This window comes from Balaenoptera ricei, chromosome X (genome assembly GCF_028023285.1).
Source record: "Balaenoptera ricei isolate mBalRic1 chromosome X, mBalRic1.hap2, whole genome shotgun sequence".
NCBI lineage: Eukaryota > Metazoa > Chordata > Mammalia > Artiodactyla > Balaenopteridae > Balaenoptera > Balaenoptera ricei.
Window position 1 is genome coordinate 68,829,060 of NC_082660.1, and position 26,458 is coordinate 68,855,517.

A 26,458-nucleotide genomic window follows, 5' to 3' on the forward strand; every position below is an offset into this window, starting at 1 on the left:
GAAGGGAGATACAAATATGAAATGAGGGAAAGTAAAAAAGAACTTTTGGGGGTTGGACTGGAATTGGAAGTATTTGTATAAATTTATCATTCATGATATATATTCCTAGCTCTATTCACATGAAGGACTAGGAGCAATGACACTCCAATATCAATGAGCAAACCTAGTGCCAAATCTGGGTTGCTAAATGCCATCCCTGAAAGAAATTAGGGCTCCTTAGGAAAATGGTTGATTCCAGTGCTGGGGCAGGGAAAGTACAAGATGAGCCTTGTGTCAGAAAATAAAGATGTACTCAAAAAAAATGTTGGCGACGTCAAAAAAAGACATATAAGCCAGCTTGAAGGGAATCCTACTGACCACATCTGAGACTATTGAGCATTAAAATAAATCATGATAGCAATGGATTATAACCTATGGAATCCATGGATCCACACTGATAATGAACAAATAAATAGGGAGAAGATAAAGCTCCTCTTTATAGTAGAACACTCAGTATTAAATATGGAAGGAATGGCAGAGTTAGAAAATCACCATTTTGCAACTTTCATACTAATAATTCTTTTAGGCAAAAATCATCAATGGATACAAAAACTAGTGGGTGGAAGTTTGATAAAGAACAGGATATATACATAGTCTGAATGTATTCCTCATGTTACTTATTAATGACAAAGGGAAAAACAGTAACTTTATAACTATAGGAACTTGGAGGTCACCCTTTTGACCAAATGATTAAAGTTGGCATTATCAATAATGGGACAAGCTAATATTATAGGCTTCCTGATAAGATGCCCTAAGAAGACACATCTGTCATGTAGTATTCCTGTCAGAAGTGCATTAACTGAATCTAATTACGAGAAAACATCAAGCACACAAAATTTGAGGGAACTTTTACAAAATAACTGGCCTGTACTCTTCAAATATATTACAGAGCACAGACCTGTGGAGTCAGAAGGTCCGTTACCAGTTGTCACTTACAATTGCCTAATCTTGATTCTGCACCTCACTTCCTTCATATGTAAGCTTGAGAGTATAAAGTTTACCTTAGTAAGAAAAAAATTAGTGCCATGAAAGACAAAGAAAGGCCGAGGAACTGTTCGATTTTATAGGAGACTAAAGACATAACTTATTTGTAATGAGGTGGATGGACCTAGAGTCTGTCATACAGAGTGAAGTAAGTCTGAAAGAGAAAAACAAATACCGTATGCTAACACATATATATGGAATCTAAGGAAAAAAAGAAAAGGTCATGAAGAACCTAGGGGCAAGACGGGAATAAAGACACAGACCTACTAGAGAATGGACTTGAGGATATGGGGAGGGGAAGGGTAAGCTGTGACAAAGTGAGAGAGTGGCATGGACATATATACACTACCAAATGTAAAACCGATAGCTAGTAGGAAGCAGTCGCATAGCACAGGGAGATCAGCTCCGTGCTTTGTGACCACCTAGAGGGGTGGGATAGGGAGGGTGGGAGGGAGGGAGACGCAAGAGGGAAGAGATATGGGAACATATGTATATGTATAACTGATTCACTTTGTTATAAAGCAGAAACTAACACACCATTGTAAAGCAATTATACTTCAATAAAGATGTTTAAAAAAAAAGCACATGACGTATGCAAGTTATTCTTAAATGGTTCAGAAAAAAAGAGATGCATTTATATATACATCTTTTATGTACATGTATTTAATCACACACACAAAGAAAACATGTGGCAAAATATTACCAAGTGGTGTACCTTGGTAATGGGTGTACAGGAATTCTCCCTCCCCCAATATTTTATTATGAAAATATCCAAATATACAGACAAAGTGAAAGAATTGTACTCTGAACACACACCGCCAAGATTCTACAATCAACAATTTGTTAAATTTGCTTTATCACATATTTATCTACATATTAAGAATTCTTTTTACTGTTCTTGCAAGTTTCCTCATAACTTGAAATCATTTCAAAATTAAAAGTTAAACGAATTAGTAGGTAGTAATAGGAAAAAAATTAAAGAAATGAAGGAAGTTTGGAGGGAACAGAAAGTACTGCTAGTGTGGAGCGAGATAACAAGCTCAAGCCTCTAAAACACTATCTTGAAGTTGGTGCCTTTGATGTCTCAGTCTGAGATCAATGTCTCAGCTCTCCTCTATAGAGCCCTAAACCTGGCTTCGAGGCCAGGGATCCTCTCATTGTTCCGTAAATATCCAGCTATGTCATTTACAAAGTGTAAAACTTCGTTTCCCACAAGGCTTTTATCCTTCCGTGCTGTAAAGAGGACAAATTCTATAGGTTTTTTACAGGTCTCGCGAGATTCATCAAATCTCTTTAAAGAGCTCAGCAGGAAGCCATTTTGTTTCTCAGGGCTCTTTGCAAGGGTACTAGAGGTGAAATTGCAAGAAGTCAGCAACTGCAGTTGCCGCCGTTCTGTCTTCAGCTTCACGATGTTTCCCTTGGCCAAAAACGCACTAAGTCGTCTCGGAGGTGAGCAAAAATTGTGAGCAGATCTTTTCTAACTGCCTTTATCCATTTGTCCTCGTGGTCTTTTGTGCCCCTTCCTTCCATGTGCATCTCGACATTATTATTCTAAATGCTCGGTCTCCCACCTCACCCCAAGTAATTGGGAAAATGTCCTTAGCATTAGCCTAATCGCTCAGCGTTTCTGTTTGGGTTCCCAGCTCTCTTTCTGTTTCTGGAGTCATAACCCAGCTCTGCTTTTTTTTTATATTATTCGGTAGCCTACAATTTCAAGGGAGACACTTGGTGAACACTTCCTGTTCCTTAAGTAATTCCGTAAATTTTAGCTTTGGGGATACGTTTACCCGCAAATGGAAGAGCCTCTTCTCCAATTCTTGGTTTCATTGCAGGGAGACAACCTAAATGGTAGCACTGCAGCTTTTATGTTATTTGTGGATTATTAACTAAATAATTGTGGTCATTTTTTTCTTACCTAAAAGTTAAGCGGGTACGGGGAAATTTTGAGACCAGCATTATGTACTGAGAATGCACTAGATTGGAGAGATAAAAGTCATTTCCGTACTTGATTTGCACTGAAGGTGACCTTGAGTAACGTGAGCAGTTTTACAATGAAAGTGACCTTAAACAACTACCATTTAGCTTCTTTAGCCATCTTTTTATTTTCTGTTTATGGAGTCATTAGAAGTATTACTAGATTGTGTTCTAAACACTCAAGCACCTTTGACAATAACCAAAAAATAGTTGCCTGATTGGTTTTTCATATTCCAAAAGCCACGTCTATTATCTCTTTCACTTTGCGCAAATGATTTAACCTCTCTCAACTTCATTTTCCTCCTTTGTAAAATAGGGGCTTAGTAAATAATACCTACCTCGTAGAGTTGTTGAGGATTATATGAGATTACCAATAGGTGGTAACTGAACCATTTCTTGTCACAGAGAAGAGGTCTAAAGAAATCCACTTGGGTGACCTGAGTGTTGAGGTCATGAGGTGTTCCAGAATTGCTTGCTTGGTAATCTTATTTTCTTTGCTTTTTGAGCAGGTAGGGCCTTGTACCTCAGGAAAGGGGTTTGGGGGTTGTTATTTTCAATGTGGAATTCACATGCTCACTTTTTAACTGCTCTAGAGCAGATTATATTGGGAAATGTTTGTAAATTTGCTCATCCCAAGTGTGACTAAAGGTGAAAAAAAACTAAGGCACTTAAGCGAAGAAACCATTAAATGGTCAAATAACTATGCTGAAATAACCTATTGTATCACATAACCCATTATATTCATAAGTGCTAGTGAATGGGCAACATTGCTGTTTCTTTAATACGTTTTTCATTACATACCTTTTGAGGCTCTAAAACAATAAGGACCTGCTACTTAGATTGGAGAGGAAGAAAAAAGCAGCTGGAAATATGCATTTTCCAGTCTTGGCTCTTTCCCAAGCCCCCCAAGTACCTCCAGAGGCAGTTTGAAAATTCTTTCTACTAAAATAGCAGTAATAGCAAAGTTTTCATGTTGTCATTCTGCTCAGCAACTTTTACCTCTACCAAAAAAGTGGCCCTCCATGAACCTTTCTAGTTTTACCTCCTGTTACTAATTTATATACCTTGTCCTTCAAACGTAATTTGTTTTCTAGTACACTGGGTTTTTGTCTCTGCTTTTTTCAGATTCGCCTTTCCCGTGCCTACATAACCAAATCCTACCTGCGATTCAAAGTGCTTAGCTAACATTCTGCTTCCTTGTATTATAATGGTTTGTGTCTTTGTATCTAATAGCCTCCCCTAGAGTGGAAGTTACCCAAGAACAGGGTCTGTGTCTTACACATTTCCATATACCCCATTTCTTTTAGCATGGTGCTATATTCATTAGTCACTTTTTAAAAAAATCAAGATTACTCTAGTTTTTGGAGGTTTTGGGGTAATTTTAAGGTCATAAACATTTAGCGTGCTTTAATCATTTTGAGTTTATTTACCCCTTTATGTTGTAAGTTGTTGAGCACTGCTGAGTAAACTTTAGGGAAAATCAAAGTCATAAATACTCAAATTAATGAAGTAGGAGCTAAGTTCAGAGGTTATACAAATACCAATTTGTCGTGGATGTTACTGACATCACTTTTTCTTGGTTTTTCCCCTCAACATTTTATTGTGAAAAGTTCCAGACATCGAAAAGTTGGAAGAATTGTATAATGAATACCCACATACCCACCACATAGATTCTACAACTAACATTTTGCTGTATTTGTTATATCACATATTTATCCATCTGTCAATCTTATTTGTGAAGCATTTCAAAGTATGCTACTTTGCTTTTAGCTGCAATATGTTTTAACATTTTATTATACTGCATAATACTGTAGAGTTAACTTCCTTGGCTTTTTTGAGTGGCAATATCAATTACACATGTTCTCTTTTCCTGATAATTGATAGATATGCTCCTGTATTCTTTTTTTTCCCCCCTTTAAGTTCGAAGCATTCCGCAAACAATGTCAAGGCAGAGCCACCAGAAGCGGACACCTGATTTCCATGACAAATATGGTAATGCTGTATTAGCTAGTGGAGCCACTTTCTGTGTTGCTGTATGGGCATATGTAAGTACTGTTGATTGATAACCTCTGTTTTAGATGTTTTTTATTCCCATTTATCTCATGTATTCAAAATGTTTTCACACAGTATACATTTCTAGTTAGGAGGGGCTTTAGAGATTTTCTAACGTAATTACCCACCTAGTGCAGGAATTTCTTCCTCAACATTGAGCATTCATCCATCATCTGTTCTTAACATTTCCAATAACAAGTTGCTTAGTGGATCAAAAGGCAGTCTTTTCCATATTGTGTAGCTGGTTGAAAAGATCTTATGTTGAGTTAAAATCTGCCTCCTTCATATTTTACCCATCATTTCATTGCAATACAGAAATTCTGATCACATTTCCATGTATCAGCTGTTAGATATTAGAAGATTCCTATCATGTCTGCTGGATCTTCTCTTTCATATTAAACATTCTTAGTTCTGTTGATCATTTTTTTGTTATATGATTTCCAGGGTTTTCACCATCTTGGTCACCTTTCTTTGCTTAATCAACCTTTCTTCTATATCCTACCCTCAGAACTGAGGACAGCATTTCTGATGGATGACATATAAAGTGACCTGCTTTTAATATTTTAGTTTTTTACATCTTCATTTACCAATCTACTTACCAGTCACTGTACTTGCTGGTTAAAAGTAGGAGTCTTGAAGTTATAATAAATATATAAGCTGATTTTAAAAGATATGAAACAACCCTTGCCTTAATAATCAAAGACTTTATTAATAGGCCTTTTTCATTCTTGTTTTGACCTTCCTGAAATCAGATATATTATTAAAATAAGTGTGTGTACTTAATTGGAAGAGTAAACAGATGTTGAACAAATGTGTGATCGGGGGCACTTTTGGAAGTGAAGTGCTACTTGATGAAGGGATATTACAAAAGTCCTCTTTGGCAGTATTTAGGTAGTTGTGGTTGAGTGCAACAATGTTTTTGAGGATGTAGTATAGAAATGTGATATACAAGTTTGAATTAATTAAATGAAATTTAAAATTTAGTTGCTGAGTCATACTAGCTACATCTTAGTTGCTCAATAGCTGTATGTAACTAGTGGCTAACTGTATTAGACAGTGCAGATATAGAACATTTCCTTCATCTATGGAAGTTCTACTGAACAGCACTGCTCTAGAGAATTAGGACAGCAATTAGGTTTGGCCTACCTGGAGGGCACTGTATCCCAGGTGACTTTCTGTGTGTTTTTAACCTATAGTGCAGAATACCTTTGCCACTTTAGGAAATACTCTCCAAGGGAGAGTGGGCTCTGGTTTAAACATATAACTGACAGCATTTTAATTCTTACAGACAGCAACACAAATTGGAATAGAATGGAACCTGTCCCCTGTTGGCAGAGTCACCCCAAAGGAATGGAGAGAACAGTGATCATCCCAGCTGGTTTAATACTGAATTGTTTCAAAATCAACTCATAATTGATGCCAAGTAAAAGCATTAAAATATGGCGTGATTGAAGAAATAAAGTACATTTGAAAACCTCATTGTAGGTTTGTTTGTTTCTTTTGTAAATGAAACCAAGCTTGATCACTTTTTATTTATTTAACCTTTGTGTTAATATTAAAGTCAAAACACTGTACAACTTCTTGAAAAGCTTTTCTCTATTAGGTAGTGTGAAAGGAAAGTTTGGCTGTCACCTAGGAGTCAACTTCATGATAGGCTGAAATTACAGTTTCTGAATAACTGATCACAGAGTTATTTTAGGTCATCTTTGAGTTTAAAATTTGGTGTCCATATCTTGGTTATACCTACTACTTTCAGCCTCTCATATATGTTTGTATTTGGAATTTGCATTAAGTCCTTTGTACTCCTGCCAAGAGAACTTAGGGTGTCACCAGACCCATAGGAAGAGTGGTCCTATCAAATGAACTCCTAGGATGTCTGAAGACTAGCTAGCTCCTTGGCTCCCTTGGTACATTTATCTTAGAGCTCTATATTTTTCAGCATATTTATTTGAGATGTTTATGAGGTTATTAAAGAAAGGATATGTTTTACTTATCTAACTACTAGTGACCTCTGCTGTTGGCTTTCTGTAACTCTACCAGTTTTTGGATTAGTGGATTATCCTGAATTCAGTATGACATTGGATTTTATGTGTAAGATATTAACTGAAGAAAACACAGTATCTACACCATGTGCTTCTTTATTTCCTCGGCCAAAGGCTCTGAAGTAAGCCTCAAGTAGTGGCTTGTTAATAGTGCTCAAGCAGAAAATGAAATTTCAGTTGAGTAACCTATCTATATTGGCTAAATTAGAGATTTCTAAAATTCACTTACCTGATACTGTAGGTTATCAGGTAAGTGGCTTTTAGGAATCTCCAAATTTTCCTGATGTAGATAAGGATTTATACTTAACCAACCATTTGAAGAATGTTTACTCAATAGGTGAAATACTAGAAGAATTGCTCTTACGGCAGTATGTCCTGTTTTCTCATTAATGTACCAAAGCCAGTAATTTCATGACTTTTTAAAGTAGGAATAAGGATTTGAATGTCATTGCAACACAAGTAGGTTGCAAGATTAGTAACTACATAGTAGTGACACTATTTGGTAAAATTTGAACACTTTATATCATATTTAGAATGTTAAAAGAGGACTAAAGTATTCAAATGCACGTAACCCTCCAACATGATTAAGCAAAATAAACAAGTCTTTAAGGAAGTTTCAACCTTCTGTTTTTGTTCCTGAGTTGGCACTGAGAATTTCTAATGACTGTAGGTAATTTTCAGTATGATTTATACCACTTCTGTCAGATAAGTAATAATTGTCAGCTATTCTGATAGGCAAAATAAATACTATGACTTTTTTTAAAAATAAATTTATTTTTGGGCTGTTTTGGGTCTTTGTTGCTGCACGTGGGCTTTCTCTAGTTGCGGCGAGCGGGAGCTACTCTTCGTTGCAGTGTGCGGGCTTATTGCGGTGGCTACTCTTGTTGCGGAGCACAGGCTCTAGGCATGAGGGCTTCAGTAGTTGTGGCACATGGGCTCAATAGTTGTGGCTCGCGGGCTCTAGAGCAGAGGCTCAGTAGCTGTGGCGCACAGGCTTAGTTGCTCCGCGGCATGTGGGATCTTCCCGGACCAGGGCTTGAACCCGTGTCCCCTGCGTTGGCAGGCGGATTCGTAACCACTGCTCCGCCAGGGAAGTCCTAGTATGACATTTTAAAATGTCTCTTTGTCAGCATACGTGTTGCCTTGTGTGATAAAATCTGGTGGTGGTAGTCGGCATCTTTGAAAATACTTACAAAACTTAGTTTTATGATTAATCTTGTCCTGATGAGTAGTTATAAAGCTACCACAGCCACTACCAGAAATGAAGCTGTGGTTTAAGTTGAAGTTATTTTGTGTCATCACAATATTCTGACCTTGCAGTTTGCTTAGTGTACTCAAAGTTTTCATCCTGTGTGAAGGTTGTCAAATTAGTTTCCCTGTAAAAATCTGTATGTTTGAAGAATTTAGATAAGTGACTTAATTTAGAAGCATTGCCAATCCTTCAAATGTTATTTATTGGGGGAGTTATGAAGTATTTTTTAAAAAGGGTGAATGTCGTAAGTGCCATTCTTATTTGACTCAAACTATTTTAGTGCATGTGTTCTGTTCTTTTAAATTCATTAAACTTACTTAGAACTAGGTATCATGGTAGTTGTAGAGGCACAGATGTTGTGTTCTCACCCTCCTGACTATTAACTTTATTGGTGATATTAATAAGCATTTGGGGGGTACCTACTATCTGCTCAATGCCAGGAAACCTGATGTACTTCTTGAAGATATTCCCTTCTATTTGAAAGCTCAGTTTAATATAGTAGTAATTTAAAAAGTGTTGGTATGCTCATGCATTGATACGGGAGATTAGGGATGATTCATTTAGAGATACGAAGTGTTTTTTTTAATTATCCAGGTTCTGTTTTTTTAAAAATATTTATTTATTTATTTGGTTGCACCGGGTCTTAGTTGTGGCAGGCGGGCTAGTTAGTTGTGGCTCACAGGCTCCTTAGTTGTGGCCGGTGGGCTCCTTAGTTGCAGCACACGGGCTCCTTAGTTGTGGCATGCGAACTCTTAGTTGCAGCATGCATGTGGGATCTAGTTCCCTGACCAGGGATTGAACCCAGGCCTCCTCCATTGGGAGCTCAGTCTTATCCACTCCACCACCAGGGAGGTCCCTGAAGTGTTTTCTTTTTTTTTTTTTTTACGTATTTATTGGAGTATAATTGCTTTACATTGTTGTGTTAGTTTCTGCTGTACAGCAAAGTGAATCAGCTATATGTATACATATATCCCCATATCTCCTCCCTCTTGGATCTCCCTCCCACCCTCCCTATCCCACCGAGCTGATCTCCTGTGTGATGCGGCTGCTTCCCCCTAGCTAGCTATTTTACATTTGGTAGTGTATGTATGTTAATGCCACCCTCTCACCCTGAAGTGTTTTAAAGTGAGGGAAAGGCCCAGTGACTAAGAATTTAGAGGATCTTGCTGCTCATAATGATAAACTTTACCTAAAAACTAGAGAGCCTAGTAGATTTGATACTCTTCTGATAAAACTTTATTTCTGGTTTCTGCCTTTCAGTGAATTTCTTTGAAAGCTTAACACAGTGTTAATGTTGAAGTTAGAAACCAACTTGCTAATAATTGGAAGCCCACTTAAACCCATCTTAATTTCATGTGATGTGAGTTAAGATTTTAAATTTGGGGCTGAATTTATATCTTAATAGTTAAGGCTATGCACATTGATTGACAACTACAGTTGAATGTCCAGGAAGGTAAGGAGTCCTGAAGTGAATTTTTTTTTTAATTTATTTTTGGCTCTGTTGGGTCTGCGTCTCTGTGCGAGGGCTTTCTCCAGTTGCGGCAAGCGGGGGCCACTCTTAATCGCGGTGCGCGGGCCTCTCACTATCGCGGCCTCTCTTGTTGCGGAGCACCGGCTCCAGACGCGCAGGCTCAGTAATTGTGGCTCATGGGCCCAGTTGCTCCACGGCATGTGGGATCCTCCCAGCCCAGGGCTCGAACCCGTGTCCCCTGCATTAGCAGGCAGACTCTCAACCACTGCGCCACCAGGGAAGCCCCCGAAGTGAATTTTTATGTGGATGGGTGTAAAGGGGCAAAGAATAATTCTTTCTGAAATACTTAATTGTAGGCCTAAAATTTAAATCTATGGGCAATTTTAAGTGTTGCCTGTCAAGGCTTATTAGGGATTTCAAACAGGTAGGATGAAAATTATTAAACATATAAATACACATACTGTGTGCCACTTTTCTAAGCCTTTTACAGTTTTACAATATTTGCACTTTGCTTACTGAGTTCTGCAACGGTATTTGACTTGATACTCTTTATGGTAACTGGGTTGAAATGGTTCCAGTTGAAAATATAAATAATCCTATGATTATTTTCCCCCTACATCTTACGACAGATATTTAATGAAAGGAAGTATGAAAAGACCACATCTTACTTCAAAATTAGTGAGATGGAGCCCCTCCCTCTTACTGTTAATGTTTACAGTTTTAAAAATTCTAGGATTTTGTTGCTTTTTAAAATGACAAATTGGAACAGGAATAAAAAATACATTTTTTTCTGAAATGCTTTCTGTACTGCTTATTTATTGCATTGTATTGCTACATTTTAGGCATCTCAATTCTGTCTAAACTCAGGGTGATAGATACTTTAATATTCTTTCCATCCTTGGAATCCTGTAAGTTTTTAAGATCATGGGCAAATGAATAAATAAATGGGGAAGTATTTGAGAGCTTTAAATGGCGATGTGAAGGTAGTGTGAGGTGAGATCCCTGCCCCAACTCAAATACACTCATACATAAAGATTATGAATTTAAAAGCATGAATTAAAAAAAAATTTGAGATCATTATTTTGGGGGGGATAGCTTTCCATTTATTTGTATCTTCAATTTCTTTCATCAGTGTCTTGTAGTTTTCAGTGTACACGGTATTTCACCTCCTTAGTTAAGTTTATTCCTAAGTGTTTTATTTTTAAAAAATTTATTTTTATTTTTGAATTTTTGAATTTTATTTTATTTTTTCATATAGCAGGTTCTTACTAGTTATCTATTTTATACATATTAGTGTAAATATGTCAATCCCAATCTCCCAATTCATCCCACCACCACCCCCCCACCACTTTCCCCCCTTGGTGTCCATACGTTTGTTCTCTACATCTGTGTCTCTATTTCTGCCCTGCAAACCAGTTCATCTGTACAATTTTTCTAGGTCTAAGTGTTTTATTTTTTTCATGTGATGCATTTATTTTTTTCATGCTATTGTAAATGGGATTTTTAATTAATTTCCTTTTCAGACAGTTCATTGTTAATATGTAGAAATGCAACTGGTTTTTATATGTTGATTTTTTATCCTGCAACTGTACTGAATTAGGGTGCCAAAAATACACAATGGGGAATGGATAGTCTCTTTAACAAATGATGTTGGAAAACTAGGTAGCCACATACAAAAGAATGAAATTGGGCCTTTATCTTACAGCACACACAAAAATCAACTCAAAATGGATTAAAGACTTAAATGTAAGACTCGAAACTATAAAACTCCTAGAAGAAAACATAGGGGAAAAACTTCATGACATTGGTCTTGACAATGATTTCATGGATATGACACCAAAAGCATACGTAACAAAAGCAAAAATAAACAAGTGGGACTACATCAAACTAAAAGGTTTCCACACACCAAAGGAAACAACAGAGTGAAAAGGCAATCTAAGGAATAGGAGAAAATATTTGCAAACTATATATCTTATAAGGGGTTATGCTCCCCAAAATATAAAGAATTCCCACAACTCCACAGTAAAAGTAATAACTCAATTTAAAAATGGGCTAAGGGGGCTTCCCTGGTGGCACAGTGGTTAGGAATCCACCTGCCAATGTAGGGGACACGGGTTCGAGCCCTCGTCCGGGGAGATCCCACATGCAGCGGAGCAACTAAGCCCATGTGCCACAACTACTGAGCCCGCGCGCCTAGAGCCTGTGCTCCGCAACAAGAGAAGCCACCGCAGTGAGAAGCCTGCGCACCTCAACAAAGAGTAGCCCCCGCTCACTGCAACTAGGGAAAGCCCGCGCACAGCAACAAAGACCCAATGCAGCCAAAAATAAATAAATAAAAAAAAATGGGCTAAGGACTTGATTAGACATTTCTTAAAGATATACAAATGGCAAACATATATGAAAAGATAATCACTAATCATCAGGTAAAAGCAAATCAAAACCACAATATCACCTCAAACATGTTAGAATGGTTATGAACAACAACAACAAAAAAGCAAGTGTTGGCAAAGATGTGGAGAAATTGGTACTCTTGTACACTGTTGGTGCAGCTGCTAAGGAAAACAGTATGGAAGTTCTTCAAAAAATTAAAAATAGAACTACCATATGATTCAGCAATCCCACTTCTGGGTACTTATCCAAAAGAACTGAAGAGACATTAGCACTCCCATGATCACTGCAGCACTATTCATAACAGCCGGGGTGTGGAAAGCACCTAAATGTCCATCAACAGACAAATGGCTAACGAATGCGTATATACATACAGTGCAATGTTATTCAGCCTAAAAAAGAAGGAAATCCTGCAGTATGTGGCAACATAGATGAACTTTTAGAACATTATGCTAACTGAAATAAGCTAGTCATAGAATGACATATACTTCATGGTTCCACTTAGATGAGGTATCTAAAATAGTCAAACTCATAGAAGCAGAGAATAGAATGGTGGTTGCCAGGGGGGCAGAGGGTAGGGGGAAATGGGGAGTTGCTAACCAATGGGTATAAGGTTTCAGTTATGCAAGATGAATAAGTTCTAGACATCTGCTGTACAATCTGCCAGGGAATAAAGTAGCTTTTCCTTGAATGCTAACAATCATGTAAGTTCACTAGTTTCCTCAAAAGGAAATGGTGTGCTCTGCTTCCGTTTCTGGTTTTGCTCCAGTGTTTGGGTTTTCTCCGTGGCCGCCTAAGACGAACCAATTCTTCGGGAAAGCAAAACCCAAGGCTCCGCCGCCCAGCTTGACTGACTGCATTGGTACGGTGGACAGCAGGGCAGAATCCACTGACAAGATTTGTCGGCTGGATGCTGAGCTGGGACAGACCCCTCAGTGTCCCCCGCATCTGTTTTGCAGAAAAGCTTTAGCCTCCTGGGCCTTCCAAGTTTACCTAAGTGTGGTATTCTCACTCAGAACCTAATGTCACTCCTCCAAGCCTCAGCCACCGATTTGTTTTTAAACTTTTGATGCACATCTGTTCACCTTTCTGTTGGAGAAACACGGAAGTGAAGCAAAGCGAATTCCATTTTGCGCGAATGAGCGCGGTTTCCCACGACCTCACCGGAGAGCGCGCAGAGATCATTTTTCAATTGAGGGATGAGGGTAAATTCATCTGGAGTCAGGCTACACAGTCTAACAGGAGCACGTTAATGTCATGCTGTGAGAGGCTGAACTATCCAGAAGAAGATTTATAAGTAGGTCTAAGGTACTTCTTGGCTTCAGGTTAGGAAACTGCAGATTTTGGTGGGGGTTTTTTTGTTTTGTCTTTGGTGAGCGGGAAAGAGGGCTCTCTGCAGTGCCAAAAAGGAAGACTTTCGCTGGCGGCTGTGTATCAGGCCAGGCGCAGAAGGGAGCGGGAGAAGCTTGACTCTAGTCTGGGCGTTTCCCCTTTCACGTGACGCGTCCTCCACCGCCTCGCCGGCTGCTTCCGGCCGGGGCATCACCCGGAAGTGGGGGGGGAAGGTGGGGTAAAAGCGGCGGCCGGGCAGCTCGGGGAAGAAGCGGAGGGAGGAGTTGGCGACACCGCGGCCGTCGCGGTCGCCGCCGCCGCCGCCGTCGCCGCCATCGCCGCCGCGGCTACTGTGACTTCTCCTGGTGTGTGAGATCGGAGCCTACGCGCCTGGATTTGTCGCCGCCACCGGCTGCGTAGCTCCGGAGGTTTAACCATAGGACAGAAAAAACAGGTAAGTCCTATGTCGGCTTCCCGTCGTCCCCTTCTACAGGAGGGGTGTTCTGTACTGTCAGTCTGTACTACCGAGTGTGGCGAGAAGGTGATTTTAATCTGGGGGAGTTTCCAAACTCTCACCGCTTCACAACCAAGGTATTCACTACACTCTTGTTTTACCTCCTCTAACAAGGGATAGAGGAGGGAAGATTGGGTCCTGACCCCTGTCGCTTTCTTGTCCCCTCCTGAGGAAGTGTCCTGACCATCCATAGCCCATGTTACCTAATTAATTGAAGGTACAAGAAGGTCTGTGCCCGGTTTTGGAAGTCACATGGACTGATCACCATTATTAATGAAATAATGTAAAGAAATTAGATATTTTGCTTCTTGTCTCGCTCTGGGAGCATGAAGTAAACTGAGAGAGCACTCTTGTTTCCATTTCATTTTGTTTATTCTGACCCCTTCCCAGTAAAGTTACTCTCCATCCTTGTTGCACCCTGTGGCATCTTTGTCTTTGACACTTTTTGTTGTAGACGTTGAAGTTATTTATCCTAAGCACCGGCAACTCTTTCATCGTTTCGCAGGTTAATATTATTCAGCATCTGGTTTTTGTTTTAATTACATCCTCTTCATCTACAGTGGTATGACTTTGTATTGAGACTTAAGATGTGCAGAACATTGAATTAGGTGATATTGAGTTGTGGGGGGCGGTAAGGTGTATACACAAGAAATAAGATGAAGTCCCTAGCCTCAAGAGAGTTTGCATTCAAGTTGAGTTCAGTTATGAAGACAATGGATTCTAGCAGCCCCACTTACTGAATAACTACATTGCTTATCTCATCCTTTTTAAAGGATATTTTGAACTGAGATTTTATTTTTTAATCTTTCAAACTTTCTTGTTTCTACAGTCATGACATGAGAGGGTTTTTTCCTTTTTGTACTGAAGGGTCTCACAATGTAGTTCCGGAAAGACAGATACACCCTTTTAATCTCAGTAATGTATATTAGAAACAGAAAGTGTTATGAGAGTGTAGGGAAGGGAGCTTTTGAGCTGGGCCTTGAAAAATGGATAGGATTTAGCTTTGCAGGAATGGAGGTGGGGGACGACAGCCCAGGTACATGAAATAATGTGAGCAAAGGCTTGGGGGGCTGGAAAGATGCGTCCAGCAATACATTGTACATCAACATCTTTAACACAGCCACATCTTCCAAAATGTCACTGTTTAAAAGGAAAAAATATAGAATTCAAAACTGGTAAGCTTACAACCATATCCGACTACCCTCCAGCCAATAAAAAAGCTTATATATAGGAAGAAAACCCATGAAGTGACAAAAGCAGTGTTAATGTGTGAGATTTAATTCTGATGTAAACTCAAATGTAAAAGAGAAAAAGTAAAGCTTGCTATATTTTAATTCTGATTGAGTGTCGTGTCTTAAATATAATTTAAGAATCTTTTTAAAAAAATTGCTGGGAATGAATAACAACACTGTCTGAAGTCAGAAGGCGTTCCAGTTTTTCCCCAAGGAATTTCTGTATTTCCTTGTCTCCTCCAAAATGATTTCTCTACTGGCCTTCTTAACCTGATAGAAACTATTTTTTTACAATCATAGTCTTAGAAAGATCTTGATTCTTGACCTTTAGGTAGCGTTAGATTAAACACTAATTCCTCCAAAGGATAGGTTAACAGCCCTGGTCTCTAATGCAGAAGGTTGTTTTTCTTTGAAAAATGCATGCAGAAGTGGTAAAATTTGTTTGAAAATGAGAGTGAGAGAGCAAGCAAAAATAACCCTAACTAACATACCACAACCTTTACTTCTTGGAGGGATCTAAGGCAACACATTCCTTTTTATAAATTCCTCGTTATAACTGCTTTTATCTACATATTTAAAAATGCTTGGCAAACTTTAATCAAGACTTTTGACATCCCAATGAGTGAAAATAATTTTCTTTCGCCAGTTGGGAAAGTAAATTGTGAGGAGAGGTTTGTCTGACATGATACAGGCACTGACATAAATGAGAACAATATTTGGGAGTTTTGTCTCAAAATTCCTTCTACTTATCTTTGTTAAAGGGAAGTTCAGCTTTTAAAGGTTTTACAGTTTTGTTTTTAAACAGAAATCTTTCTTAGGACATAAATCACAGTGAGGGTGGGGGGTGGGAGAGGCAGGCGACAGTTGGCCTATTTCAGTTCAGTCTATTGTCCCAGCAACCATGTGTTTCATTTATAAATCACAGTATTCAGGTTGATTTCACGTGATATAACTTGCTTACTTACTTGCTGAGATAGTATAGCAGAAATAGTGTCACAATACTTTTAGAATGTGTTCCATTACAGTGAAAGGGTAGGATGTTTCTGGTTTCATAAATATGTTTCTAGTTTCTCCAGCACTATTAGAAAATTATTTCCTGGGACTTCCCTGGTGGTGCAGTGATTAAGAATCTGCCTGCCAATGCAGGGGACACAGGTTCGAGCCCTGGTCCGGGAAGATCCCACATGCCAAGGAGCAACTAAACCCGTGAGCCACAACTACTGAGCCTGTGCTCTAGAGCCCGTGAGCCACAACTACTGAGCCCACGTGCCACAACTACTGAAGCCTGTGCGCCTAAGCCTGTGTTCCGCAACAAGAGAAGCCACCGCAATGAGAAGCTGGCGCACCACAATGAAGAGTAGCCCCTGCTCGCTGCAACTAGAGAAAGCCGGCATGCAGCAACGAAAACCGAATGCAGCCAAAAATAAATTAAAAACAAAAAAAGAAAAAAGAAAATTGATTTCCTCATCTTTGTGGGCTCATATTTGTGTGGGATATTGGTAGATTACATCAATTTTCACAGATACTTCTATCCTTGAAGGAAATGAGGATAAAATGAGCCAATTAGAGTACGAAGTGTGGCAAACCGAGTCATGGCAGGACAGGCATTTAGAAAGTTTCTTCCCCTCTTTGACCGAGTATTAGTTGAAAGAAGTGCACCCGAAGTTGTAACCAAAGGAGGCATTATGCTTCCAGAAAAATCACAAGGAAAAGTATTGCAAGCAATGGTAGTAGCTGTTGGATCAGGCTCTAAAGGAAAGGGTGGAGAGATTCAACCAGTTAGTGTGAAAGTTGGAGATAAAGTTCTTCTCCCAGAATATGGAGGCACCAAAGTAGTTCTAGATGACAAGGATTATTTCTTATTTAGAGATGGTGACATTCTTGGAAAATACGTCGACTAAAATAAGTTACTATTGAAATGGCATCACGTGAAGCTGCCCGTTCCCCCAATGGCATCACGTGAAGCTGCCACTGAAGTTCTGAAATCTTTCATCCTGTAAATAATTTCCGTGTTTCTTTTATGATAAAGTAATGATAAAAAAAAATGAGCCAATTAGCTGTGCTTTGGCCTGTGTTTTCCATCTATATTTATAATTATATAGCTATGGCTGAAGGATTAAATTTTTTTTACCTATTTTTACTTTATAATTCTCTAGTGTAGAAGTCCACTTTTCCAGACCTATAATCAGGAGAACATTTTAACAATTTACTAATTGGAATAAATGGGTTATTCCACATCTTAGGGAAATTGTTTTAGGCTGACCATTTACCTTAGTTGATTTTGTTTGTAAAAAAGTTCAAGTGTTTTGTTTTATGCTCTAGTAATTGTTCCTGATCTGCTTGTGCATTTGATGTCACAACCAAAGCAGATAGGGAACGAATAATACTGGAATTACTTCCTTCCCCTACTCCCACCTGAGTTTGTAGAACACTGTATATTTCTTGTAATTTTGGAGAAATGGTTTCTGATCTCTTGAACATTCACCTGAAGCGTGCTACCCGCCACTCAGGAGAGGAGGGCATTAAAAGGGCTTCTGTTAAGACCTGAAACAGTGTCAACAGAGGTTGAAGAACAGAGAGGAAGAATTCCACAGCAGAGAGCCCACTGAACAAAATTCTCAGGACTACTTAGGATAAATTTGTAGCTGATCTCTGGGGTCATGAGGATACTTAAGAGGGAAGAGGGGAGGGGCAAGATAGGGGTATGAGATTAAGAGCTACAAACTACTATGTATGAAATAAATAAGCTACAAGGATATTTTGTACAACTCAAGGAATATAGCCAATATTTCATAATAACTATAAGGGAATATAACCTTTAAAAATTGTAACACCTGAAACCTATATAATATTGTAAATCAACTATACCTCAATTAAAAAAAAGATTGCTTAAGGGTTTGTCCACTGTGTTTATTATAAAACTAACCCGTGAATTCCTGTTTCTTAACTTTAGGGCAAATGGTAAGTCATGGGATTTTGAATCTTACTTTTTTTGGAGGGGGGTTGCACATAAGTAAAGGAGACTGGAACTGTTCCTTTGTCTGGTATGAAAAAAATAAATCTGGTACTTTGTCTATTGTTTGCAGTTCGGTAAGTGTTGACATATTCTTTCATAGGGCCAAATTTTATTCCTAGACCTAGCAAGTGGCTAAACTGAGATTTAAAGCCAGTCAGTCTGGCTTCAGAACCTATGCTCTTATCTAACATAAAGGAAGTGTATTTTTTAAAAAAATACCTAGACATTTGAGCAAAATTAGGTCTATTGGAATTAAGTTCCTTGTTTGTCCTAAAGAGGGAAACACTTATTTATTTTATTTGAAAGTATGAAAGAGCAAATTGATTTGATGATTAAAAATTAAAGTATCATTACCTCAAAATTTCCTTGGTACTTTCAAATGAAGTTCAAAAGTAAAGACCATAGTTTTGTTTTTAGCTAATTACATTTTTTAACGATAAGCTAAATGACCTAATACTTAAAATGGTATTAGTCTTATTTGTATTCTCAGAGTCTTCCAGGAAAAGAAATGGACTATGTGTTTTTTTCATCTTTACAATAAACACATCTTTGAACTTGGCCAGACTTCGATATTTATAGCATGCTTAGAACTTAAACTGTACTAAGAGAACATATAATGAAAGTTAATAAGCAAGCATAAATTGGGACATTGCTGGTTACATTTTCTGGATTATTGGATATTATTCTCTTGATATTTTGAAGGCATAACATCACCATTGTATTGTGATCTACTGTTTTGGGGAGGCAGTATAATATAGGGTTAAGAGTGGGGCCTCAGGCCCACACTGCCTGGGTTAGAACCCCAGCTCCTCTGTTTACTGCTTATATGACCCTGAGCTGGTCTCTTTCCTTTTGTGCCTCAGTTCCTTCAGGTTTCCAAAATGGCAGCAATAACGGTGGGATTTCAATGAATTAATACATGTAAAGCCCTAAGAGCAGTGTGTACTATGTAGTGATTCACAATTTTAAAGGTTATACTCCATTTATGGTTATTATAAAGTATTGGCTATATTCCTTGAGTTGTACAATATATCCTTGTAGCTTATTTATTTCATACATAGTAGTTTGTAGCTCTTAATCCCCTACCTCTGTGTTGCCCCTCCCCACTTCCCTCTCCCCACTGGTAACCACTAGTTTGTTCTCTATATCTGTGAGTCTGTTTCTGTTTTGTTATATTCACTAGTTTGTTGTAGTTTTTAGATTCCACATATAAGTGATATAATACAGTATTTGTCTTTCTCTGTCTGACTATTTCACCAAGCATAATACCCTCCAAGTCCATCCATGTTGTTGCAAATGACAAAATTTCATTCTTTTGTATGGCTGAGTAATGTTCCATTGTGTGTGTGTGTGTGTGTGTGTACACCACATCTTTATCCATTCCTCTGTTGATGGACACTTAGGTTGCTACCATATCTTGGCAATTGTAAATAATGGTGCTGTGAACTTTGGGGTGCATATATCTTTTCGAATGTATTTTTGTTCTTAGTAGATATATACCCAGTAATGGAAGTGCTGGGTCATATGGTAGTTCTATTTTTAGTTTTTTGAGCTGCCTCGATAACGTTTTCCACAGTGTATTCAGCTTTTTAAAATTGCGGCATATGTATTGGTGATTAAAAGCACAGACTCTAGACTATGCTTGGGTTCAAATTTTGATTGTGTCCCTTAATAGCTGTGTGACCCTGGGAACGTTTCTTTCCCTCTCTGTGTCTCAATTTCATTATCTGTAAAATGGAGTTAATAATAGTACATATCCCATTGGGTTGTGAAGATTAAAATAGTAAAAAATATTAGGTATTATTATATATTAATATTTACTGACATAGAAAAATGTTCATTATAGTGTTGTTGATCAATAATCAATAAACATTCTATAATAGGAAGAGAGTTTTATTTGATCCAAACTGAGGGCTATAGCCCAGAGACAGCCTCTCAGATGACTCTGAGGAACTGCTCCAGAGAAGCATCGTTTTCAGCATGGTTTTATATCTTGTCAGAATAAAGAACATCAACCAAATCAGGGATACATTCCTTCAAGGTTTCAAAAAAAAAAACCCAAAAACCCAGAACAGATCAGCATGTACACAACTAGTCAGTATGGCATTGGCACCTGGAAAGGAGGCTTATCATTGAATGAGTACCAGCATTGACGTCCAGGAAGGGAAGCATTTAATCTTTATTTTTAACATGGACATTCTTTACTTCCGGTCAGTGTGCTCTTTTCTTTAATAATCAAAGCAGATGTACAGTGTATGTTTGATAGGCCACAAACAGGCTGTTTTAGTTAACATAAAATTCAAGTTAAATCATATATAAGCCAGAATGACTTCCCCATACCTCGATATGTGGACATTTCTTTCATCAGTGTTGAATGAAAAGGAGCATGTTATAAAACAGAATAGCATATCATTTTTATTTCAAATGTGTGCTTATACATACATACACACACATAACCTCCTAAACTTACACGTACACACACGTATACATCCCTACCTCAAAATTTTAACATTAGTTGTTTCTTGTTGGTGGACTGATTTATTGTTTATTTTTATATTTGCTTGTCTATATTTTCTCTTTTTATCCAGTTGATATTTATTTCTTATTTTTTTAAAAAAAATTATTTATTTTGGCTGCGCCTGGTCTTAGTTGTGACATGTGGACTCTTAGTTGTGGCATGCGGACTTCTTAGTTGAGGCATGCAGACTCTTAGTTGTGGCATGCAAACTCTTAGGTGTGGCATGCATGCAGCATCTAGTTCCCTGACCAGGGATCGAACCCAGGCCCCCTGCATTGTGAATGCGGAGTCTTACCCACTGGACCACCAGGGAAGTCCCTTCCTTATATTTTAAAGGAAGGAAAAAGACACAATTAAAGCATCTCTTCTGTGAAGTCTTCACTGAACTCCCTTCCTTCATCTCTGAGCCCCTTGAAAGCAGAGCCCATGTCATATTCATTCACCTTTGTATCCCCAGCTGGGCCTAGCACAGAACCTAAAAATATACTGGGCACTTAGCAATGTTTGTAAGGTTGAGAGGAGATGGAATTATGTGACAAGCACTTTACATATGTTATCTGATATACTCCTTTTAACAGTCCCATGAGTAAGAGTTATCTGTATTTTTCTGATGAGGAAACTGAGCCTCAGAGAGATCAAACAATTTGCTGGAGGTCACAGAGCTAATAAATAACAGAATTTGGATTCAAGTCCAAGTCTGTCTGATGCCAAAGATGTATGTCCAGCCTAATGAATATACCTGTTGTCTTCAAAAAATCTATTTATATATATATATATATATATATATATATATATATATATATATATATATATTTTTTGGCTGCATCGGGTCTTAGTTGCGGCATGCGGGCTCTTTGTTGCAGTGCACAGGCTTCTCTCTAGTTGTGCATGGGTTCCAGAACACGTGGGCTCTGTTGTTGTGGCACACGGGCAACCACTGGACCACCAGGGGAGTCCCTCCAATGAAATAATTTTTGAAAGATTTCTTTGTAAACAGAAATGTGCTATATGAATGTAAAGTTATGTTATTCTTATTTCCTGCTATAATCCTACCTGCACCCTCGATTCTGACTTGGAAAACCTGCTTTCCTGCTCCCATGTAAGACTTTTTCCTCTATTCAACTGGTGCTTTAGTTCTCCATATATGTCTTTGTATATTGCCCAAGTTCTACCCACTTTTTAGGAACTTGGCTTATAATTATGATATGAAGCTTTTCGGATTAATCCAGCCGTTTCCATCAAACTCATTATTGTGTGTGCATGTTGAAGAGACTGATTTGCGAGTATCTAGCCAGGTATTTGTTTCGCACCAAAGTATGGCAGTATCATCTTTGAACATAGATACTTATACTTTTCCTAATTTGATCTGTTCATCTTTCTCTGTGCTGTGTTCAACTTTAATGTCCCACATTCATAGCCATACCTTTTTCAAAAGGAGGTGTTGTCAGAATTAGTTTTTAGCTGAAAGATGTTAGTAAGTTCAGTCTGTGTCTTATGTATATGTATGTGTGTGTTTGTGCACATGAACCCTTGATCAGAAGTAGAAAAAAAGGGCAGGTAAGTCAAGAGAAGGAGTGCTTTAATAATTTATTTCAAAGACCCAACAGAATACACTAAACCAAAATTTAAGATTTAGTTATAGCTTGACTCCCCATGGGTTTTTAAGAATTAAGAAGGTGAACCCCCTTTAAATTATTAACTAACTGAAGGGAAGCATCCACTTTGTGAAAACTGCATGTTTAAAATGGGGAAAAAATAGCTCTTTGTAGTAAAGAATATTTTTTTACTCTACCAGAACCAACTTTCTAAAGATTTCAGCCTATTTTATTTTATTTTTTGAACATAAAGCACTCAATTAATTATTATTATTTACAAAATTTTTATTTTATATTGGAGTAGAGTTGATTAAAAATGTTGTGTTAGTTTCAGGTGTACAACAAAGTGATTCAGTTATACATATACATGTATCTATTCTTTTTCAAATTCTTTTCCTATTTAGGTTATTACATAGTATTAAGCAGAGTTCCCTGTGCTGTACAGTAGGTCCTTGTTGGTTATCTATTTTTAATATAGCAGCGTGTACATGTCAGTCCCAAACTCCCAATCTATCCCATCCCTCAACCCTTCCCCCCGGTAGCCATAAGTTCATTCTCTAAGTCTGTGAGTCTGTTTCTGTTTTGTAAATCAGTTCATTTGTATCATTTCTTTTTAGATTCTGCATGTAAGCAATATCATACGATATTTCTCTTTCTCTGACTTCACTCAGTATGACAATCTCTAGGTCCATCCATGTTGCTGCAAATGGCATTATTTCATTCTTATTATGTGTACCACATCTTCTTTATCCATTGCTCTGTCGATGGACATTTAGGTTGTTTCCATGTCTAGGCTATTGTAAACAGCACTGCAAAGAACATTGGTGTGCATGTATCCTTTTGAACCATGTTTTTCTTCAGATATATGCCCAGGAGTGGGATTGCAGGATCATATGGTAGCTCTATTTTTAGTTTTTTAAGGAAACTCCGTACTGTTCTCCATAGTGGCTGTACCAATTTACATTCACACCAACAGTGTAGGAGGGTTCCCTTTTCTCCACACCCTCTCCAGCATTTATTGTTTGTAGACTTTTTGATGATGGCCGTTCTGACTGGTGTGAAGTGATACCTCATTTTAGTTTTGATTTGCATTTCTCTAATAATAATTAGCGATGTTGAACATCTTTTCCTGTGCCTCTTCGCCATCCGTATGTCTTTTTTGGAGAAAAGTCTATGTAGGTCTTCTGCCCATTTTTTGATTGGATTGTTTGTTTTTTTGATATTGAGCTTCCTGAGCTGTTTGTAAATTTTGGAGATTAATCCCTTTTCTGCAGCATCATTTGCAAATATTTTGGCCTATTCTGTGGGTTGTCTTTTTTCTTTTTTAAAATATTTATTTATTTATTTGGCTGCATCGGGTCTTAGTTGTGGCATACGAGATCTCCATTTCGACATGCGGGATCTTTTGTTACGGTGTGTGGGCTCTTCATTAGGTGCACGGGCTTCTCTCTAGTTGTGGCCTGCAGGCTCCAGAGTGCACGGGATCAGTAGTTGTGGCACGTGGGCTCTCTAGTTGTGGTGTGTGGGCTCTGTAGTTGTGGTGCACGGGCTCCAGAGCACCTGGGCTCTCTAGTTGTGGTGCACGGGCTCTAGAGCATGCGGGCTCAGTAGTTGTGGCATGTGGGTTTAGTTGCCCCACGGCATGTGGGATCTTAGTTCACTGACCAGGGATCAAACCCACATCCCCTGCATTGGAAGGCAGATTCTTAACCACTGGACCACCAGGGAAGTCCCTGTGGGTTGTCTTTTCATTTTGTTTATGGTTTCCTTTGCTGTGCAAAAGCTTTTGAGTTTAAGTCCCATTTGTTTACTTTTGTTTTTATTTCCCTTACTCTAGGAGATGGATCGAAAAAGATATTGCTGCGATATATGTCAAAGAGTATTCTGCCTATGTTTTCCTCTAAGAGCTTTATGGTATCTGGTCTTATATTTAGGTCTTTAATCCATTTTGAGTTTATCTTTTTGTATGGTGTTAGGGAGTGTTCTAATTTCATTCTTTTACATGTAGCTGTCCAGTTTTCCCAGCACCACTTATTGAAGAGACTGTATTTTCTCCACTGTATAGTCATTGCCTCCTTTGTCATAGATTAGGTGACCATAGGTGCGTGGGTTTACATCTGGGCTTTCTATCCTGTTCCATTGATCTATATTTCTGTTTTTGTGCCAGTACCATAATGTTTTGATGACTGAAGATTTGTAGTGTAGTCTGAAGTCAAGAAGCCTTATTCCTCCAGCTCTGTTTTTCTTTCTCATGATTGCTTTGGCTATTCGGGGTTTTTGTGTCTCCATATAAATTTAAGATTTTTTTGTTCTATTTCTGTGAAAAATGCCATTGGTAATTTGATAGGGATTGCATTGAATCTGTAGATTGCCTCGGGTAGTATAGTCATTTTGATAATATTGATTCTTCGTATCCAAGAACATGGTATATCTTTTCATCTCTTTGTGTCATCTTCGATTTCTTTCATCAGCATCTTATAGTTTTGGGGGTATAGGTCTTTTGTCTCCTTAGGTAGGTTTATTCCTAGGTATTTTATTCTTTTTGATGCAATGGTAAATGGGATTATTTCTTGAATTTCTCAGCCTATTTTAGAGTCTTTGTTTTGTGAGATGACAAAGTTCATCCTAGTGCTTCCTAACAAAGCACAGAATCACAGAACTAAGGAATGAATTCTGAAAAAAAAATCTTCTTGACAATCGTAATGAATTTGCACTTCAAATTCTAAAAATAGTAACTATTGTTGATGGCTATTTGTCTTGATTTCTGTTCAACAACTGTACATTGAGTTTAAAATAACATTTTTTCTCAGCAATTCAGTGGATTTGATATAGCCATCAGTATTAGGGCTTCTGCTTGTGATAACAAAGCACTTGAAAATTGCCAATTAAAAACTCTTAAGGATGTGAAGTGATGTAGGCCTTCTCTGAATTTGTTCTCATTCATCTATATAAAAATACCTGGCTAAACAGTTGTCCTTGACAATTTTGAATTGCTAGTTCCTTTTTATAAACTGAACTCCCATACATTTCCAGTACATAATTTTTCATCCTTATCTATTCTGATAGTGATTCAACTTTGAACAAGAGGAGCGTTATCATATTTTCACCTTTGTTAACCAAAGTCTGTAAAACAGGACATTAAAGGAATTGAGAAGTTGGGTGTGGGTGGGGATATAGATCTGGGCTATCTTTATGGAGTATTTGATTACTTCATGCTGAAAATTGTTCTTTAGACCTTGATTTGATAAAAAGAAAATTCATGAGAAATATGGACGTTAGGAAAAGTCAAAATATTCTGAAAAATGGATGTGTATTTTTTTTTAGGTTTTAGTTATACCACATGAATGTTTCAACTATAAAAATTAAGACAAAATACTTTTTCTATCAACATGTTAGCTGCTTTAAAAAAAAAAAGTACTGGCACAATTGATTATATTCTTACCTGATGATAGGGGAGATATCTTTGCTTAATCAGCAAAGTGGGTCACCAAGCTATACCACATATGCTGAGTATTACAGTATCCTCCAACATGAGTTGAATGCTGGCGTGTATGGGGTTGGTGGTATAAATCTACTTGGTACCTTTTTGGTTTGGCTGATTAAATAGTGTTAATGAAGACAGAGTTATAGACTTCATCTCTGTGGGAGGCATTTGTCCTTTGGAGTCATTAGCTATACCTCTAACTCTGCTGAACAGTTTTCTGAATGCAGTCTGTTAGTTAAGAGGGAGGGTAGTCCAGAGAAAAAATATCTCAGTAAAAAACCATCATCAATGGATAAAGCAGCTGTGGTATATATATACAATGGAACATTACTCAGCCATAAAAAAGAATGAAATTTTGCCATTTGCAAAAACATGGATGGACTTGGAGGGCATTATACTAAGTGAAATACGTCAGAGAAAGACAGTTACTGTATGATATCACTTATATGTGGAATCTAAAAAATACAACAAACTAGTAAATATAAAAATACAGAAACAGACTCACAGACATAGAGAACAAACTAGTGGTTACCAGTGAGTGAGAGGGGCAATATAAGGGTGGGGG

At 38.0% G+C, this 26,458-nt stretch overlaps 3 protein-coding genes and 1 non-coding gene across 4 annotated transcripts in view; 3 read left to right on the plus strand and 1 right to left on the minus strand.

The window, feature by feature from the left end:
* The first annotated feature begins 2,333 nt into the window (after positions 1-2,333).
* LOC132356911 (cytochrome c oxidase subunit 7B, mitochondrial) lies at positions 2,334-6,528 on the plus strand. Its single transcript, XM_059910132.1, has 3 exons — positions 2,334-2,472; positions 4,918-5,042; positions 6,338-6,528. The coding sequence occupies exons 1-3, from the start codon at positions 2,433-2,435 to the stop codon at positions 6,413-6,415; spliced, it is 243 nt and encodes an 80-aa protein (XP_059766115.1). The 5' UTR covers positions 2,334-2,432; the 3' UTR covers positions 6,416-6,528.
* A 7,247-nt stretch (positions 6,529-13,775) lies between these two features.
* Positions 13,776-26,458, plus strand: part of ATP7A (ATPase copper transporting alpha) — a 152,338-nt gene continuing 139,655 nt past the window's right edge. The window contains exon 1 of the mRNA XM_059909953.1: positions 13,776-13,988. The gene's annotated coding sequence lies outside the window, so the exon portion shown is untranslated. The remainder of the gene's footprint in view (positions 13,989-26,458) is intronic.
* On the plus strand, positions 16,854-17,214 carry LOC132357551 (10 kDa heat shock protein, mitochondrial-like). Its single transcript, XM_059911103.1, has one exon. It carries the CDS (start codon positions 16,873-16,875, stop codon positions 17,179-17,181), a length of 309 nt encoding a protein of 102 aa, XP_059767086.1. The 5' UTR covers positions 16,854-16,872; the 3' UTR covers positions 17,182-17,214.
* Positions 21,055-21,127, minus strand: TRNAV-CAC (transfer RNA valine (anticodon CAC)). The gene has a single exon. It is a non-coding gene; the product is annotated as a tRNA-Val (tRNA).

Bases quoted from the DNA above. Each gene is read 5' to 3' on its own strand.
- LOC132356911 (XM_059910132.1), top strand. From the start codon at position 2,433: ATGTTTCCCTTGGCCAAAAACGCACTAAGTCGTCTCGGAG. The intron at 2,473-4,917 runs GTGAGCAAAAAT...CCCCCCTTTAAG, and splicing joins CGCACTAAGTCGTCTCGGAG to TTCGAAGCATTCCGCAAACA. The intron at 5,043-6,337 runs GTAAGTACTGTT...TAATTCTTACAG, and splicing joins GTGTTGCTGTATGGGCATAT to ACAGCAACACAAATTGGAAT.
- LOC132357551 (XM_059911103.1), top strand. From the start codon at position 16,873: ATGGCAGGACAGGCATTTAGAAAGTTTCTTCCCCTCTTTGACCGAGTA.